The sequence below is a fragment of the Mytilus californianus genome, unplaced genomic scaffold (assembly GCF_021869535.1).
Source record: "Mytilus californianus isolate M0D057914Y unplaced genomic scaffold, xbMytCali1.0.p SCAF_7, whole genome shotgun sequence".
Lineage (NCBI taxonomy): Eukaryota > Metazoa > Mollusca > Bivalvia > Mytilida > Mytilidae > Mytilus > Mytilus californianus.
The window spans coordinates 76797883-76818372 of NW_026262723.1; the positions used below are offsets into that span (position 1 = coordinate 76797883).

The following is a 20490-nucleotide window of genomic DNA, read 5'->3' on the forward strand; positions in this document are numbered from 1 at the left end:
AAGATTTTACGATTTTAGTATGCTTACATGTCTGCTATTGTTGTATACTTCTTTTGTAATGATTTATGTTGATATTTTCATTATAACCAATCATTGTTAATCACAGATGTTAAGTTATGTATTTATTTTGTTTTGTTATGAATGATTTTTATGCTCAGCAATGGGTGCCATAATTGGCTAACAATATATCTTGTATCTTGTATTTGATCAAATAAATCTATTTATCTTTTTGAAATTAAGTCGCTTACAGTACTTGAAAATACACAATATTAATGCAAATATATCGAGAAAAAAAAAGAGAAATCTAAATACTATTAAACATATGGTCAAATCTGTTTTGATGGGTTATAAGGTTTAGTAATTATATTTCCCTTTTTCCTTTTTAATATCTGGACAGACAACAAATTGAACAATTCTAAAATCTTTACATTCACCCTGACTTGAGAGGCAACTTCTTTTCATCAGAGACATATTCACGTGATACATATCTATATATATGTCTCTGTTTTCATACCCTTAAATGAAAAATAGCTCCGGCTAGATAGCACAAGATTAAAAGTATCTTACTGTTTTAATTAGTCATTATTTTAATAAAGTCATTAGATACAAAACAAACAATTTCAAATCAATCAATCAATCAATTTAAAAGCTGTAAAAAAAATTAAAAAAAGAAACGCCGGAAAAATATAGTGTCCGTGTCGTCTGTATTCTAATTTTACAAATCCCAGAAGCGGAAATGCGCATGCCAGAAGGCGGAAATTTTGAACAATTTTTGTTTTGTTTTGAGGGCTGAATTTTTATTTTTCTTTAAAATGAGTGAGGAGAATGAATGGGAACTCAGTAAAGAAAATGTGCAACCCATCCGTCAAGGAAGACACTTTTCAAATCTTTCAGCTTCTCTGCAGTCATCGGAAGACCAACTGGCTCAGTTAAGAAAAGAGAAACAGTAAGATTCAAGCCAAAACTGGCAAAATTCATATAATTTTTCATGGCATTTTTATAATCCGTTTTGGGATTCTATGTCCGGATATTTTTTTCTGATTTGGCCATCCTTCAAATAACATCTCCAGGAATAAAACTGAACTTGGCGACCACAATACTTGTATATCTAGTATTGTCAACAATACTCGTATATAATTAATGTACAAGTATTGTACAAAAAATGTTCAAAACCAATAGGGTTTGTTATTATTCATTGATGTGTTTTATCAACAACTTGCTGGTGTTTTTTTGTTCTAATGCATTTAGGCAGATATAAAAATTGAGACTATGTAAAAAAAAGTATGTTGCTTTATGAATGTCTGACAATCAAAATATACGTGAATAAACTGTACAATAAAGACGGCTAAGGTCAGCAAAAAATCTGGGATTTGTTGACAATTGAAATTTTGTGAAATTCCTAGTTTTAAACAAAATTTTGACTAGCCCGTCGTACTACTGTGATGAAATCTTTACTAGCCCTCCCTAATTTTTACTAGCCTCGGGCTAGCGGACTAGCGAAAGTGTTGAACCCTGCCTCCCATTTCGTACCCTTGCAAAAACCATTCCTACCCTGACCATTTCGTTACAAAAAATGAATAAATGTTTCTAATTTTCTATCCTGAAATACATATTTTTCAAATCATTACATAACTTTTGAATATTTTTGAGTAAAGGCAGTAATAATTACTCTACTTCAATGTATTTATATTTTATATAAACAATACTATGACAATACTTGTACATTAATTATATACGAGTATTGTTGACAATACTAGTATACAAGTATTGTGGTCGCCAAGTTCAGTTGATCCATAAAACCATTTGTGACGGGATTGCTTCCCTTAGTACGTATAGACTGTAGTAGATACTTAGTCAGCCTTGGCTTAGGCATTTGAACCAAGGAAGTACTTCTTTAGCTCAGTCTGTTGTTTGTGTAGAGTGCTGCCTTGTCACGCAGAGGTCCAGGGTTCAAGTCCCAGAGGAGAAAAAGTGATTTTACATGAAGAATCATGCTCTCTGGTTACACATTAAAGCATGTCTTCAAAATCCGCGCACTGACTCATGTTATTCTGGCCCAAGTTGTTTCTTCCCTAGCCTAGTATCCTAGACAATGATAATATAGTGTGAGTGGAGAATGAAGTCCTGACACCATTTGTTGTTAAAATTGTCTTTAACTTTTTCTCTGCTGTTACAACAACAGTATCGCTGCCCCCATGGACTGAAAAAGGATTACTGCAAATACATGTATCCCACAGTTAAAAATTTAAAGTTAATGATTTTGGATTGGTGTGAGACAAGTTGGCCGGGAGACAACTCAGACTGTCTACAAAAAAGACAACTCGGACCATCAATAAGTCAACTCGGATAGTCTATAAGTCAACTCAGGCCATCTATAATGCTAACTAAGACTAAGTATAGAATTAGAGTTTTGACGAAATAAATGATTTAATGTGTCTGAAGAGAAATCTTAATAAAGTTTTGAGTATATAAATGACAAAAATGACAACTAGGGCGTCTACAATTAAATGACACTCCCTAGATTTTTTTATTTCTGTTGTTTGAAAGCTGTATGGGTAAATAATGTTTGAAATGTTTTGGTAGATTCTTTTTAGAATAATTAAATTTACATTTTTGATTGTTGATTTCATTTAATTATTATTACGAAATAACAAGTTTATTAAGTTTGTTTAATAAATTGATGAAGATTTTATTCAAAATATACAATCACCATGATGAAGTAGAAATGAGAATCTACATTAAAGGATACTTTTATGTAAATTATAACATGTTATCATATAAATAGCACAAACTCTATGTTTATACCAAGGATCCGGAAATTTTTCCACACAATTTCGGTCATTTTGAGATGATTGAAAAGTTGGTGCCCCTTTCCATGTCAACTTGAGTCTTGACTAGATTCATAGCATCAACGAACTTGTATTGCTGTTTCATCGCATTTACTAAGTAAATGTCGTACCATTACCATGAAGAACAGTTTAGGGAAGGCAATAGTTTAAAATTGAAATGATTTTAATGACTCAAAATGGTAAATCTCTCAGACATTGCTTACGTTTCTTTCGATTTGACAAAAGTTAAAACCGGAAGTTTGCGATAAAGTTAAAGTACGAATAATTCCGGATTCATTTCCGGGATTTGTTTTGTTTATCAAATTGACAGGAAATCACCGGCTTTTTATGTTTTTTTTTTTATTTTATTACCTTTAAAAGTGTTTGAATGTAACAGACAATAGTTGCACTCGTTTAATTTAGCATGAAATCAATTTGCATTTTACGATTAAATATTAAATTTGCTGAAGACAATTTCACGCATGCGTATTATACAGTAGATAAAGCACATAAAAAAATACTTTTTTCTCCGTGAATTTAGGTTTAATTTTTAAATCAGATTTGATGATTGTCTTTGCTGAAAAGTAATTAAATAATGAATACACTTGTCAGGGAATTTCAATTTTTGTTAAGATATTATTCTGAGCTTGTGATCACTGTCAGGTGTGAATTAAAACCACAGGTAAAAAGTGATTAGCGATCATTAGCCAATGTTTCCCGGAGGCATTGATATAGATATTAGGAGGGCCCTCAGGATTATCAAACTACTGGAGTGGCAGTTTTATTACAGGAAAGGGATTATAAACAAAACAAGTGATCACAACTTACACAAGACAGTGCAAAATGGCGATTAAGAAATCCGATTTCAAACATTGAGTCAATGAAATGACCGAAATTACTTCTTTAAAAAATAAAATTTGTCCTAAATCCCAATTACTCGTTTAGGACAAATAGTTTCATCTTAGGACATGACTGGCATATATGACCGTTTCCGGACCCTTGGTTTATACATTGTTGGAGTTGGCATTATAGACGGTCCAAGTTGACTTTAAAATAATAAAGAATTCAACAAATAAGTAAAACAAATTCAACCTAGGTTTCCTTTTTTTTTTTTTGCTTCAAATATAAAGTTTTATAATAAATTGGTAAAGATAAGTAAAAATTTGAATTCACATTATACAAAAAAAAAAAATAATTATGTTTTGCAAATTTAACAACATGCAAATGATATTGTCAAGTAAAATATGACATTTAATAATTTATATAGCTCAAATCCTCCTTAAATACTTTGTCTGAGCTTTCATTATAGAAGGTCCTAGTTGACTTTTTAGACGGTCCGTATTGACTTATTGATGGTCCGAGTTGACTTATTAGTAGGACCGAGTCAAATCTTGTCTCCGGACAGAGTTGTCCCGCACTCTTTTGGATTTACTTGTATATTGATTTTACTATCAGTACTGAAAGGAGAAATTTGTCCTCGATTATTGACAGGATACATTTGCAATGAGTTGATCTTTGTAAATTAATTTAAATGAACTTATCATGTTACACATGTATATATATTTGTACTATAGACAATTTGAAGATGAGCTTAGAACGTACAGTGGAGAAGATCCCTTGGAAGTTTGGTATAGGTATGTAAAATTAATGCATTGAAATGTTAAAAAGGGAAACATAGATGTTTCTTTTTTATTGGCTAAATTATAATTAATGCATACATGCAGGGCTCAGGCTACAGCCGTACAGGGCAACTTGAAGCAGTCGCTTTCCCTTCCGTTACTTTACTTTTCCTTACCATCAAAAGCATTATCTGGTAGCCGGGGTGTTCACAACAGCCGCTTTTGTTATCGGAAACTTTCCATTTTTACCAAGATGATGAAACAGCAATTTTCATTATAAGTAAAGAAATTCAAAGACATCAACAATTTATTTCTTTAAAAATGGTGAAAGCAATGGCTTTACAGATTGGTTGTACTTTATTTCAATGAAACAACTTATAATGAAGTATTTTCTTTCACTTCCAGTACTTGTTACTCGAGAGCATACATCAAAAAATTCTGATTTGGCAAATAAAAATGTGCACTAGTTTAGTGAAAATGGACGTCACACTAAACTCCAAAACATATAAATGAACTAAAATTAAAAAACATACAAGACTAACAAAGGCCAGAAGCTCCTGACTTGGGACAGGCGCATAAATGCGGTGGGGTTAAACATGTTTTGTGAGATCAAGTATCAATCAAGTTATTAATTACACATCCTGCCCAACTGATGTTTCGGATACAAATATAATTCTTGGCTCTCCAATATCCACATAAAAAGCAACAGTAATAAAGTTGATTGATTGATTGTTGGTTGCTTAACGTCCAGTGGCAAATATTGTAAAAAAGTTGTAATGCCTTTGTAATGAATTTTACAGTATCCATGATAAATGTCAATAAAAAATGTTTTTGGTTCATTTTATATTAGAATGTTGATATGTGGGATTAATATTACAGGTTACATTAGATCCTAGATAACATGAGACCACAGCACTTAAAACTGAAATTCAATTTGTTTACAAAAAAGGAAAATAAGTTTTCGAAAAATAGATGATAGTTTAAAAAAAATATTTGTCAAAGAGGTGGCAATGAAAAATATTGACCCAGGGGAATCCTTGTTAATGAATAACATCGCTTTTTAGATATTTGGTCTGGACAGAACAGAATTGTGTTAAAGGTGGTAAAGAAAACAACCTTGAAAAATTATTAGAGAATTATCTGAAACAGTTTACAGAAGAGAAAAGATATCATAATGACCCTCGATATGTTTCAGCATGGATTCGATACGTAAGTTTATGTATAGTTTATTACCATGCATAGGACCTAATCCACATTTGTAATACTTGGGAGAAAGAGAAGAGTCTTCTTTTATTGGTTTTATTTTTATTTTTTGTTGTTTACAAATGGACAGACATTAATAGTGTTTCCTACAGGAGGTTTTGGCGTGGTATGGTGTCCTGCCGTGTTTTTCTTGACGCCCTGCCCTATTTAAGAAAAAAAATTGGCGCCATGCCTCCTTTCCGTTGTAATTTAATATCGGTTCTGCAATTAATCTTTTAGCAAAGCCATTACGAGTTATTTCCCTTGGAACGAAATAAAAAATTACAAATACGGTTCATGATTGAGTCTTATAGGGACAATATCGATCAGTACCTTTACGAATTTAAAAGGGATCGTTTGAGTTATAATTTTACGATGCATGGGACATGTGGGATGAACATTGATTACGTAAACAATCCAATGTTTGTTTATATTTTTTACTTATATTATTCAGTCGGTCAAGACGTTGAATTGGGTGTGAATTTATGACAGCTATATGTTGTTATCAAAGTTAAATTAAAGTTAAGAATATAGCTGATATAGTTTTGAATAGTACGAAAAATCAACAATGTTTCAATAAAAATAACAACAAAAAACACTGAATTAGATGGAGAAAAAAAGATCAATAGTATAAGACTATGTATAGTAAGTCTTGCTATACAAATCTTTGAATATCCTTAAACTATTTGTAGAGATAATTGTTATGAGCCAATGTAGCTTTGATTGTTATAAACATGTGAGATCCAAAAGGTATTTGGCATATCTTTTGTGCATTTAAAAGCAATGCATTGCATATGCTCTTGGTCATACAAAGTCCACTTTCAACACACATCCTTAGACAATCAGTCTCAGTGATGCAGTATTAAAGTTATGAATTATTGATTGAAATGAGGCAGTTGCACAATGAACATGCTAAAGATTCTATTAGCTGAGTCTAGAAGTGATAGTTTTATTACAAAAAGGAATTAAATTAACAACCTAATATACATATCTTTATTTCTTACCAATAAGTATGAAACAAAGGTATATTTCCATTTAATCCCTATCCATAACAGTGCCTTTATATCTATGTAGGTGCCCTAAAAGTGTAGTCCTCCGTGCAAAGGTTGCCCTTAAAGTGTAGCCAATCACGCTAAGAGTGCCCTCTGAGAAAAAAATTACCCTGCCCTTTTCAAAAGCTGCAGGAAACACTACATTAAATTCACTGCTACTATGTATAATCACCTAAGGTAAGACCACCCCCTGAAGACGATAATTTGTTCCAAGAAAGATAACACAAATATCATTTTTCCCTGTGCTGAAAGACCTACTCAAGATCTGTCTCCATCTTCCTGAGTTGTTTAAAGGGTAATAGGTTTAGGAGGTCTTTTGAGTTATGGTGCAAAGCTAAAGCTTTATTGTTATATTTTTATTTGTATATAAATGAAATGCTGAAAAAGAAATTGAAAGTACACATTAAAGATGTTTTTCCTGGTCATTATGCCCATGCAATAACTTCCTTAGTCCTGCATGTATCATACTATACAGTTACCCCAAAAAAGGTCGGGTTTTCATATTACACAAAAGTGACTAAAGCCTTCAAAACCCTGATTGATCAAAGGTATTAGCTTTTATCCTAAATGCATCCACATAATCGACCACATGAAGATAAAAAACACAAGGAGGTATTATATGGCAAGATCAATTCAGGTCTTTAGAAATTGGACACAATCTACATTGACTTATTTTTTGTGTGCAGTAAAAACTTAGAATAAGATGCAGACTGTGGTAATAGTTTCTAGACATCAATAACTTTTTCTGTATTTGACTCAATAAATGGACTTAGTTGAGTTTCTGTTTTTGCAGTCAATATTTAGGTAATCTGTGGTGAAAGATTTTAGAACTTGAAAAACTTTGTCAAACCTTGAAGGAACACTGACAGAAGGCACTTCTTAAATATTGTTCTGTATATTACTGATAAAAGGACTAAGTTTTTTGGTTGTAAACATTACACTTTAACATTGACAGCAGCAGTCACATGTACTTTATAGACCTTTCAAAATTACAAATGATCAGTAAAACTGTTTTTTTTTTTTTTCAGCATTTTATACAATTTTAAACATTTATTTTTTTTCTCCCCTGTGATAAAATCATATACATGTACATCATTCATTTGTCATTCTTGCAGGCAAATATGTGTAAAGATCCTTCAGACATATTTAATTATATGTTTGATCAGAAGATTGGAAATGAACTTAGCTGTTTCTATGAATCATGGGCTTGGATTCTGGAACAGATGGGAAATACAAAGAAAGCCAATCTAATATACCAAGAGGGAATTAAAAGAAGAGCAGAACCTTTGGACCTTCTTGAAAGAAAATATAAGTGAGACTTCAAGAATTTTTGTAATTATGATTATATGAGATTTATTTAGAAAAACATTCCTCTGAACTTCAGCTATAGATTGATTTACTGTACTTTTGAGAAAAAGTTGCTTTTACAAATCTGTCTCAATAAAATATTTGAGGATATACAGAACATTTTTATACATTAACACTCCCTTTGAAGTATGGCAAAAATATTACAACATCTCATAAAACTTCACAGTATGTTGCTGCGGCGGAAGGTGGTATCTGTGATCACTAGATCACCTCTTTAGTAAAATCTGAAGTTAAATTTGAGTGAGCAGTTTGTGGTTGGCAGGTAGAAATATCAGAATATATCAAGCTATTGTAAAGGTGTGACATTTGTAGAGACAAATATACATATTAAAAAGGTATTGAATTGTTGTCTTATCATATTTTGTAGTTTTTCTCAGTCATTTTATTGTGATTTAAAAAATATTAAACATGTGTATGAGAATATATATGAAAAATATAATAATTTAATTTCTTTTCAGCAACTTTCAAATGAGGGTAGCAAGAGGCCTAGCCGGTAAAATAATGGATGATGCACCAGAAGAATCAGTTGAAAAAAGGGCAGCACTTGGGCAGCTCAAAACAATGAGTAGAAAAGTTCCAATCAATAGAGCAGATGCCACAGCACTAAGTAAGTAATACAGGTAGAGCTCTCGAAAAGTGGTGGTCTGAAGGTCTTAACCACTTAAATTTTGCAAACGGCCGAAACAATTTTTATAATTTGTAATAGAAATAATAGTGAGGACCACAGCAGATTTTACAGCTATTTTAATGTTTTCTTTAATGCTCTATAGAACCCAGAGGCCTTGGTCTGCAGTCGGTGAAACCAGCACAGGTTGGACAGTCATTTCAAATATTTAATGATGAGAATCAAGACCCATCATTGCCAGGGCAACAAGGGGACTGGTCTGATGTTCCTACTAAAGCTGCTGTTAATAAAGAAAATGAAAGAAAAGCGGGAGTATGGACCAAAGCTAAGGTGAGATGAGAAGGACAATTGCATGTTAGTTAAAAAAAACGTGTAGGAGGAGAATAGTGATGAAGTGAAGATAAATGTGGTTTAATGCTGTATATAGACCAACTTAAATATGAATTGTAGCCATAGTTAGAAATGAGAAGTGGCTGCTGAAGCCATTTAATGTAGATTTTGTTGTTAGTTTAAAATAAATTAAAATGACCATTAGATAGGAGTGAAGTAACATTTCTTAATTGTTATCTGGGAGTATGTCAGCTTTTTAATCCCCTCACCCTCCATATCTGAGTACACTATTTATAAAGTTGTTTTATGAATATATGAACAAGTTTTGGACTTTCCTTTCAAACATTTCACTATCTGCATTGTAGATACCATGTAAGACAGTGGCACCTCCACCAACACCATCCTTTACACCGTTTATTGATGAGAATGCTGATCAACCAATGGCGTAAGTAATTCTTACTTACCTAATGTTTCCACAAGAAACATAGAGAGGTAAAATGTATTGATTCATCTATAAAGATAATAACTGGGACACATTTTCTAAATTTTGTTTATTGTTTTCGATGCTATGTCAGTATTAGAATTCCCACTATAATTAAATCACAAAACACCAGAAATATGAAGGTACATTTTTTTTATAAATACCATATTAAAGTTTTTTTGTAGTCAGAAGAAAAAGGTAATCTTGTTCAGTGTTCTCCCCAGGCCATTAAAGGACAGCGGTCCCGCGATGTATAATTTTTTACCGCAGTGGTATCGTTCTCACCGCGATGTATAATTTTTCTCCGTGGTGCTAAAATTTTCAGTTAAAAAATCGTAAATCGGTAAAGTGTTAAACGACTTGTTAAATCTTTTCCGTGAGGTATAAAATTCCAGGTGAAATTTGACCAGTTCAAACCAGTTCAACACGGATTGTTTACACCACGTGATGATTTACCTTTATGAGGTTAACCTTTGTTGATTGGATTTAATCGATGTAATCAACACTTTTTACATGATTCTTTTGTGTTTAATTTCAGAGGTCATAACTTTATGATCAAAGATAACTATCAATTATCACTCACCACCTGACAAGTCGGCAAATACTTTGTACACAAACCGTGTTGACCCGATAGTTGTACACACGACGGTACATATTTTGTACTTTATAAAGTTAGCTCAATACTTATATTATAGTTTTATATGTCTCTGATTAAACCATGGCCAAAATTATCTTTAATTATGACATAGTTATTGCATGATATTCCGGTTTCAAAACTGTCAACAAGTAATTCAAAGGGGAAGGATCACATGACCCAGTTAGTTCATGTAAAATATTCAAGATTATTTACAATTAACTGCAATCTATTCTATTTTATAAATAAAATGCATGACTGTACCTTCAAACTGGATATCTATATCCATATGATCATTAATGAATAACAGAAGTGATCCTGCAATTTTAATCCATAAGCACATGTTAAATCTATTTATATCTACTTCCTGTCATTTAGGCGGGAAAATAGGGAGACTTTGTTGTTGACATTGAATATGTTACTTATAGATCTGTAGACCTAAGATAAATTTATAGATTTAGGAATTCTTTTTAAATGGATCATGACAAATAAAGATTTAGATTTCAGTGCAGTATTAAGTCTGTATCTATGTTTGATTATCACCAAAGACAAGAAAGGTTAATATTTACATGTACATGAAATCTATGGCAAAATGTTTTAAAATTTATGAAAAATTTCTTTTTATTAAAATTTAAGATAGAAACTGGTTCAAATTATAACACAATTTTGTTCTTGTTAATTTTATATCTCCTTATGACAGGAATCCTTTCACATACAACAACTTTCTTTTTAGAAACTAGAAAGTTTTTTTAAATTGAACATTTTTGTTCTCTTTTGAATCTGGGAACAGTATATCTAACAATATATATGTTCCTGTTTGAATGATATTTTATTTTTATTGATCATGGATAAAAGATTTAATTACTTTAAATTTAGATGAATATTATGTAATGAATCATGTTTTATTTATTTTTAAAAAATAATAAAAAGAATACAAACTGTTTATTGATCTTTTTAACCAATAATATTCTGGCATAACACAGTACCACAGTATTAAAACAAAACAAGAGACATAAAAACTGCAGCAGCTAGAAATATAGCGACGCCACGCGACACAACTGATTGTATGAATCATTTCACCAAGCTGTTCACACAAGTTACCCTGGTGCTATCCAAAAATCCTGGGGAGAACACTGTTGTTGAAGACCATGCCACTTGATATTATACCATGTATTGATTTTTTTTTGTATTTTTTTCGTTTGTAATAATTTAATCAACAATATGAGAGAAATTTTTTCATCAAATTGATATTATTTACTATTTCCAGGACACCAAGGAAGTTACCTGAAGTTGGAAATCAGGTTTTAAGGTAAGAAGGGATTCTATTCTGCAAAAGTTTAAATATCAAACCAATCTTACTATGTCATGTTTATGTTTTGTAAGGAACACAGAAAATTGACATTTTGATCTGTTTATTGAAAAGTGTTCCCTGAGCCAATGCTTGAGTTTGCAGATGCAATCCCAGGATGTAGGGAATTCATTTAATTTGAATTTTGTGCAACTTTGAAAGAAACTACTGATGATTAATTAATTGATGGGTGTTTGCTTTACTCTGGACTACTGATGAATGGCTACCCGTATCCAGTATTGTGTTGAATAAGCATCTTTCATTCTATGTCAGATTCATATTCAAATCTTATGATATAAATTATTATTCATTTACTTAAACATCCTTACAACTCAGTATCGTGCAGTCTTGAGATACTGTTGAAAGAATTTTTGAAATTTGTAAAAAGTTTGAATGTCAGCTATATACTTCTACTGGAATATAAATAATCAATGAAAATATGATATTTGAATTTTATATATTTCAGTGCTCGTAAACCTCTAAAACATACTGACAACTTACACAATTTAAGACATGAAACAAATGATCCTAACCAACAACCTATGTATGCTAAAGATAAGGTGTATTGTGGAGCTGAAGAGTATTCATTTGAAGAAATTAGAGCAGCTAAATGGTTTTCCAAAAAGAAAAAAGAAGAAGACAAAAGAAGATTAGAGGAAGAACAACAATTGATTGATGGTTAAGATATTTTAATTCCTTCAATATTTACTCCATATTATGTTTTTGTAAATGATTATATCAAAAGTTATATACTTCATTACTAAATATGATTGACTTCTTTTCAATCTAAAATTAGGAATGTTTTGAATTAGTTGAATCTCATACATATTATAAGTGTATTGTTGAAGATATTTTTCTACCGAAATTTAGATTGCCAAAAAGATATATACCAAATTTTGAAAATATGTTTAGACTGAAATTCCAAAATAAATAAATGGTGATTAAAAAAAGAAAATATCTCACTGAAATAACCTTAATTATTACTGTACAATCAATCATTTGTTGTCATTTGCCATTACCGTAATCGGGCTTGTATAGTTCGCACTAGTACATAGTCCGCACCCCCTTCTCCCCACGAAATTTTTGGTAAAAAAACTTTTTGTAACTGTTAGAAAAGGTCTAATGAAACTCCGGTTATTTCAAATCGTGTGTGGTCGTATGCGGTATTTTCTTGGAAAAACCTATTTTCCATCAACAAACAGAAGCTGAAACTGCTTATAAATGATTCTAAAAGCCTTCACGATTGTTAAAATAAGTCTTAATCACACAAAAAACAATTTAGAAACTTGTTTATGTTTAAACCGGAAGTTTGAAAAGCACATGTAAAAGAAGAGAAAAAACAGTGAGAGTCGAAATCCGTACATACTAGATATCAATATAATACGACTTTGAAAGTAAAACAGTTCCATCCTGATGTAAAATAGTGTTAAATATATCTATCACATTAATGTTTGAAGGGTTTTAAGCTAATAAATAACATATTAGTCACTATGAAACACCAAAACGGAACGTATAATAACCGATTACGTTTTGTAATTTACACATCGTAAGCTGGTTTACGGTTGTCTTTTTACTTTTTATGTACAGTTTCATCAGGTAGACACCAGTTTATTTTATAAGCAATGCATTGAAAAGAAACGAGAAATTTGTTATGAAGTGTTTAATTTTTAAATTTATCAATATTAATTTGATATTGATTAATAATAACTTATTAATATGGATTAGGTAAAATTATTAGTTTAAAAAATGATAAGAGCGCCCTCTACAATATCAATAACAAACATGGCGGAACGAAAATAAACCACCTCGCGAAATTGAATTATTTCTCTTATTTCTTGCTTATTGTACTCTATAGTCCGCACCCCTGCTAGCAGGTTCAATTTTGGAGAATAAAACCGCGGACTATACAAACCTTTTAACGGTAAATATTGTCATAACTCAATATTTTTGTATCCTTACAGAACAGAGGGAGCAGTTAAGACGTAACCAACTGATGCTACAACAGGAGGCAGAACAGTTTAGAATGCGTCAGCAAACGTTACAACAGGAACATCAGGCTATCCTAGAGCAATGTAAATCAGAAATACAAAGACAACAGGAGGAATTCAAAAGAGAAAGGTATTCCATTCCTTCTTCACTGAAGAGTTTGACTGCATTAATTGGTTAAGTTTAAGTTGTCCAGTCTCTGATACTTTAAGCAATAGGTCAACTATATTTGCCAATATTTGGTGTATGAAATGATTGTAAGGTGTACATGTCCGTCTCAGTAAGCAGACAGAAAGTCACAAATTTGATAGGACAAAAGTCACAGGACAAAAACTCACAAATCATTTGTTTATAATTGTTTGAATATATAAGAGAAAGTTCTTAAAATAATTTCTTATTATTATACATATTCATTTTACAGTTTAGGAAAAGAGAAAGTTCTTAAAATAATTTCTTATTATTATACATATTCATTTTACAGTTTAGGAAATTGTTCATAAGCCTTGATAATTGAAGATTTATCAAATTTTAATCATGCAAAGTATATATTTCTTTGCACCATGAAACCATTTAAAGGTACCAAGCCACTTTGATCTTTATTGGTTTTTTTTAGAATACATTTTGCTTAAAAAGTTGCTTTATATATAATAATAGTTCAAGAAAAATACAAAAATATTTTTAAAAATAAGTGTTTTCTTATTCAAAGAAAAATAATCTCAAAACTGAATTGTAACTTTATGTCCTGTGACTTTCTGTCCTACATTTGTCCGTTGAATAGGGTTTAACTGACCTTGAACTAATTTTCATGGTTTATCATCATGTTAAGGTTTTGTGGTTATATCCATTTCTCAAATGCTGTAAGCAACAGGCCAACTATTACCTTGAGCACATTAAAAATTTAGCTGACAATATTGACCTAATACCAAGCTGGATCCATATTAATTAACCAAACTCTAGAGTGGATGCTAAATTGTTGTCACCCTTTTCTCTGAAACTGCTGAACAGAATGACTGCATATTTTGTCAGCAGCTTTATAAACCATGATGAGTTGTAAAGTGCAAGCACTTTTTGGATCTGTCAAAATATATACCTACTTTTACCTACTCGAGCAGATACTTTTAAATTTTTAATGTTGAGTAAACTTAATTTTGTCACATATTTATCCAGTACTACTGAACCAAATGACTTGATATTTGGTCAGAGCTCAGCAGTGATAAATTGTAATGCGTGTGCTTTTTTGTCTCCCCTGCGACAAAAGTCGAGGAAAGTGAGACATGGGGGTTGCTTTTCTGGCGATGGCTGGGGCGACAGGGTCAACAATTGTAAAGTTTTCTGCTTAAGTTAGTTTGATAGGAAATACTTGTGATAGATCATTGATATTTAATATAAAGTTGCATTACTATCAGCACATATCAGTTTGATGACTATTTCGAGGCCCTGCCCCCAAGGTCATGGTCCAGCAACTGAATTAATTAGCAATTTTCAATGTTAAGTTTTCTGCTTAAGTTAGTTTGATAGGATGTACTTGTGATAGATCAATGATATTTTGTATGAAGTTGCATTACTATCAGTTCATATCAGTTTGACGATTATTTTGAGGCCCTGCCCCCTAGTACCACTTGGTCCAGTGACTGAATTAATTTGCAATTTTCAATGTTAAGTTTTCTGCTTAAGTTAGTTTGATAGGATGTACTTGTGATAGATCAATGATATTTTATATGAAATTGCATTACTATCAGTTCATAGCAGTTTGAGGACTATTTTGAAGCCCTACCCACTAGATAATGGTCCAGCGACTGGATTATTAAACCATGTTGCTGTTCATCAGATTGTCTTTTTCTGAATTTAATGCAGACAGGCAAGACATATCTTTGTGTACACTGTGTATTTTTATCTGTCAGACACCTACTTCCTGGTTACTGATACTTTGAATTACAAGTGGGATATGCTTAGCATGACCATATGTGCATTTTTGTTGAAACAGAGTTCAAAAAGTAACATTAGACCTAACAGATGCATGTTCTCATCCTAAATATTGTTTAAAGAAGGTCTGTCATCCATCTATCCTACATTTTCCTCAGTCAGAGTTATCTTAGGCAGTTTTGGCTGATCTGTTGAGGCACTTTTGGGTTTTGTACTCTTAACATTACATGTTTTTGACTTTTTTAACTTTTGGTCTTGAGCATACCTGATAAAAGTTTCTTCATGAACATACGTATTGCACACACAAAGCATATTATCCAAAATTTAGTACCACTTGATTGGTACCACTGCTGTTTGACTATCAGTCCCCATGGGTACCAAGAAATCATATTATATATATTTAGTACCACTAGAAAGGTACCGCTGCTGATAGACTATTAGCGCCCAAAGGGTACCATTTGGTCAGGAGATAGTACCTAAAATATGTTTGGATGTGCTCTTTAATGTTTTTCATTTTGGCATTACAGATTTTGGTCCTGAATTTAACTGATGAAGGTAACCCCAGAAACATGACTCATGTTCACAGAAATATATCATGCATTTTTGTCGAGCCTGCGACTTTTGTCGCAGAAAGCTCGACATAGGGATAGCGATCCGGCGGGGGCGGCGGCGGCGTTAGCTAACTTCTTAAAAGCTTTATATTTTAGAAGGTGGAAGGTCTGGATGCTTCATACTTTGTATATGGATGCCTCATGTTACGAAGTTTCCGTCAGTCACATGTCCAATGTCCTTGACCTCATTTTCATGGTTCAGTGACTACTTGAAAAAAAAGTTAAGATTTTTTGTAATGTTAGATTCTCTCTTATTATAGGTAATAAGATAACTATATTTGGTATGTGCGTACCTTGCAAGGTCCCCATGCCCGTCAGACAGTTTTCACTTGACCTCGACCTCATTTCATGGATCAGTGAACAAGGTTAAGTTTTGGTGGTCAAGTCCATATCTCAGATACTATAAGCAATAGGTCTAGTATATTCGGTGTATGGAAGGACTGTAAGGTGTACATGTCCAACTGGCAGGTGTCATTTGACCTTGACCTCATTTTCATGGTTCAGTGGTTATAGTTAAGTTTTTGTGTCTTGGTCTGTTTTTCTTATACTGTATGCCATAGGTCTACTATATTTGGTGTATGGAATGATTGTAAGGTGTACATGTCTAGCGGGCAGGTGTCATTTGACCTTGACCTCATTTTCATGGTTCAGTGGTCAAAGTTAAGTTTTTGAGTTTTGGTCTTTTTTTCTAATACTATGTGCAATAGTTCAACTATATTTGGTATGTGCGTACCTTGCAAGGTCCTCATGCCCGTCAGACAGTTTTCACTTGACCTCGACCTCATTTCATGGATCAATGAACAAGGTTAAGTTTTGGTGGTCAAGTCCATATCTCAGATACTATAAGCAATAGGTCTAGTATATTCGGTGTATGGAAGGACTGTAAGGTGTACATGTCCAACTGGCAGGTGTCATCTGACCTTGGCCTCATTTTCATGGTTCAGTGGTTATAGTTAAGTTTTTGTGTTTTGGTCTGTATTTCTTATACTGTATGCCATAGTTCTACTATATTTGGTGTATGGAATGATTGTAAGGTGTACATGTCTAGCGGGCAGGTGTCATCTGACCTTGACCTCATTTTCATGGTTCAGTGGTCAAAGTTAAGTTTTTTGAGTTTTGGTCTTTTTTCTAATACTATATGCAATAGTTCAACTATATTTGGTGTATGGAAATATTTTATGATCTATTTGGCAGTCACACAGGTTTTATTTAACCTTGACCTCATTTTCAAGGTTCATTGCTCAGTGTTAAGTTTTTGTGTTTTGGTCTGTTTTTCTTAAACTATAAGCAATAGGTCAACTATATTTGTTGTATGGAAGAATTGTTAGCTGTACATGCCTGCCTAGCATGGTTCATCTGACCTTGACCTCATTTTCATGGTTCATTGGTCAATGTTAAGGTTACTTGGTTAATGTTAAGTTTATGTGACAGTTGTAATAAAGCTTTATATTTAGGACTATCAACATAATATCAATGATTAGTAAAGAAGGCGAGACATTTCAGCGTGTGCACTCTTGTTCTGTATAAATTTAGATATTTATGAATTATATATTATTAGATTCTAATTTTCCAATTCATAATTAACATTTTCTTCATCATTTTTATTTATGATACTATTTTATTACTAAAAAGATAATCAGTGTAAAATTTCAAATGGTATAATTTAGAGAAATGATGATGCAAAGACAGAAGGAAATACTTGAAAAAGAAATAGAAGACAGAATGAATGCCGGTTTGGCAGCAGCTGGTGGTAGTGGAAATAGGTTTGTTTTATTTATTTCTACTGATTTAGATATCCAAATTATACTGAATTAAACGTCTTTATGGGGAATAACGTTCATGTCTGGGCTTCATGTGATATTATAGAATAGGTACAATTGGAACTTTTATTTGATTTATATAACTGCCAACAATGTATGAAAATATAGTACCATTAAGATAAATGATTCTATATTATAATGAAATTGAAAACACAGCACTGTTTATGTGTAAACATATAAATAGATATAAATTTTGGTGTTCTTACAGGGAGAAAAGCAGCTCAAAACAGTTAAACTTTGTCGAAATGAATGAATCTTCATCAAGACCAACACAGAACAGCATATTACAGACACAGAGTCCCCTTGATACATTGTCCAAGATGCCATTAAATTGTCTGAGTGATATGACTGACACTAAAGTTTCTCCTTCTGTCTCTCATGGTAATCGGGAGAACGCTTTAGAAAGGCCATCTCAACAGTGTACAGTACCAAGTATTTCATTACAGACGGAAAAACCTACCTTACCTCAGGTTTTCCAGCCAAGAAGTAATCAAGATTATTCTTCAGTGAAACCTGTCGAGGAGGTCCATCCAGCACAGGGTCATCTTAGCTTGTCAGAGGTTCAAAATAACAGTTACAGAACACCTATAAACAAATCACTGGCTATGAGTACTGCAGGAGGTAGAAATAGTGGTGGCAGACAGGTATATACACTTGACCTCTCATGATCAGTATTGGTTCCTGTCCAATTTTTTAGCGCTTGTATGTATTGTTATTTTGAATCTTCAATTCTTCCTTTTGAAACATGCTAAGGTCACTGAGAGACTGTAGTCATCTGTTGTCTTTTCATATGTTTAAAATTATTATGCCTCTCCTTTGATGAAAGGCGACATATTTAAGTGGTATTTCTTCTTCTTCTCATAAAACCTTGCAAGTGAATGATTTGACCTCATTAAATCCATATTCATGTGAACTTCAATTGAACCCCTTAGTTAGAGATGGGTTACGCATGAACTAGGCGTGTTCAGCTATTAATAAGAAAAGAATGTCAACATTGGAAGTGAAACACGGGTAAACCATTTGGTTGACTGATTCGGTCTACAAAAATTCATTCTTATACAGGTAAAGACGATTATTAACATATTTTTTTAACCTATAATATGAAATCAAACAGACCTAGAAAAATCCAATTGCACATGGTCACGATCTATTTATATCTATGTTTATGTTTATATCCGGTTATATGGCCATCGGCAGTCTTCAGAGGTCATCTCGTTGGTTAATTAGATGGCTTCTAGACTAAAACACACAAAATGTGGATACATACTATTGAGTCTATGCATTATAAATTGTTTATTTTAGACTTTTTATAATTTTGATATCCGTTTTAGTATGTTATAAGTCGATTATGAAAATTTGAGTCAAATCGGTGAACATGAATTTGACAGCTAATGCCCCTTTAAATTCAAAAATTAAGGCAAAAAGGTACAAAATTAACAGATTTTCTGGCATGTATCCTGGTTTATTGGAATTATTTAAAGATTTGTAAATGTTATGTTTTAAAACAATTTTTACTATATTTTAGAGTTTATCTGAACCTTCCCCTACAGTAAACACAAAAGAAGCCATGCAGTTAGTGATGGGAATGTTTAATGCATCACTAGCAATCGATGCTAATCTTGGATGGGAAGATGATGATGACAATATGGTCACAGCACCTCCAGGTAAAATTAACATTGAGATGTAGAGTTGAAATATAAGAAGTTTGGGATATGTTAATGAGGATAACTTCTGTTGGAATGAAAATGGAAAAACATATATTAACTTAATTTTCAGTATAAAGAATATTTAAATTGTTAAAGTTTCAAAATGGTGGTCAAATTTTTATATTTTATTTATTTATAAATCAAACAGTTGCTAATAACTTTATGTTGGACAAATAAGATTTCACAGAGTAAGAAAACTGTAAAAAAAAACCTGTTTAATTATGAAAAGAAATTTACTTGAAGAATATTTGCTTTCCAAAGTTGTTTATAACATTTTTATGCCCCACAACTGAAAGTTGGGGGGCATATTGCTTTACCCCTGTCCGTCCTTCCGTCTGCCCGTCTGTCCCATTATGGGTATATAGATATTCCAGATAACCTCTCCTACAGTTTGAATGCGAGGAAGTTTTCACTTTGCTGGCTGTTTGTACATACATTGAAGGTGTGCATGTGGTCAGGGTTTTGATTTTTATTAATATATGCTCTTTTGGGAGATAGTTGAACTTTGTCATTTTTGGAGTATATACTTGCATAAGAAGTGCATAGCATTTCCAGATAACTCCTCCTACAGTGAACCATAGATCTATGTTCTCCCATGCTCAACTTTGTGTATTTTAGAATAACACTTTGCATCTGCAGGGGCATCATTTGTGTCTCCCAGACACAATGATATCTCAAAGAAAGTCCTACATTGACTTTGTTATAATATAGTTACTTCAGATGTGGGGGCATCACTTTGTCTAGTTTTCAAATAGAATTTAGGGACTTAGAATAATCGCTTGGTTTATATGGGCCAGATATTTAACGTCGATGATTAAAAAACCAAACAACACATTACTTCTCAAAATGAATAGGTACTTGTCAGTGTCTTAAAAAGATGAACATTTATTGTATGTATTGTATGCTCTGAATGGCTT

At 32.3% G+C, this 20490-nt stretch overlaps 1 protein-coding gene across 1 annotated transcript in view; it reads left to right on the forward strand.

Annotated features, from left to right (window-relative positions):
- The first annotated feature begins 745 nt into the window (after nt 1-745).
- The window catches only part of LOC127709526 (mitotic checkpoint serine/threonine-protein kinase BUB1-like), a 31277-nt gene continuing 11532 nt past the window's right edge, over nt 746-20490 (forward strand). Inside the window, exons 1-13 of the mRNA XM_052215131.1 lie at nt 746-946; nt 4403-4462; nt 5512-5656; nt 7857-8053; nt 8568-8716; nt 8880-9064; nt 9430-9509; nt 11447-11488; nt 11994-12205; nt 13489-13645; nt 17715-17810; nt 18076-18511; nt 19393-19531. Coding sequence (XP_052071091.1) covers nt 813-946; nt 4403-4462; nt 5512-5656; nt 7857-8053; nt 8568-8716; nt 8880-9064; nt 9430-9509; nt 11447-11488; nt 11994-12205; nt 13489-13645; nt 17715-17810; nt 18076-18511; nt 19393-19531 — 2032 coding nt within the window. The 5' untranslated portion in view covers nt 746-812. The remainder of the gene's footprint in view (nt 947-4402; nt 4463-5511; nt 5657-7856; nt 8054-8567; nt 8717-8879; nt 9065-9429; nt 9510-11446; nt 11489-11993; nt 12206-13488; nt 13646-17714; nt 17811-18075; nt 18512-19392; nt 19532-20490) is intronic.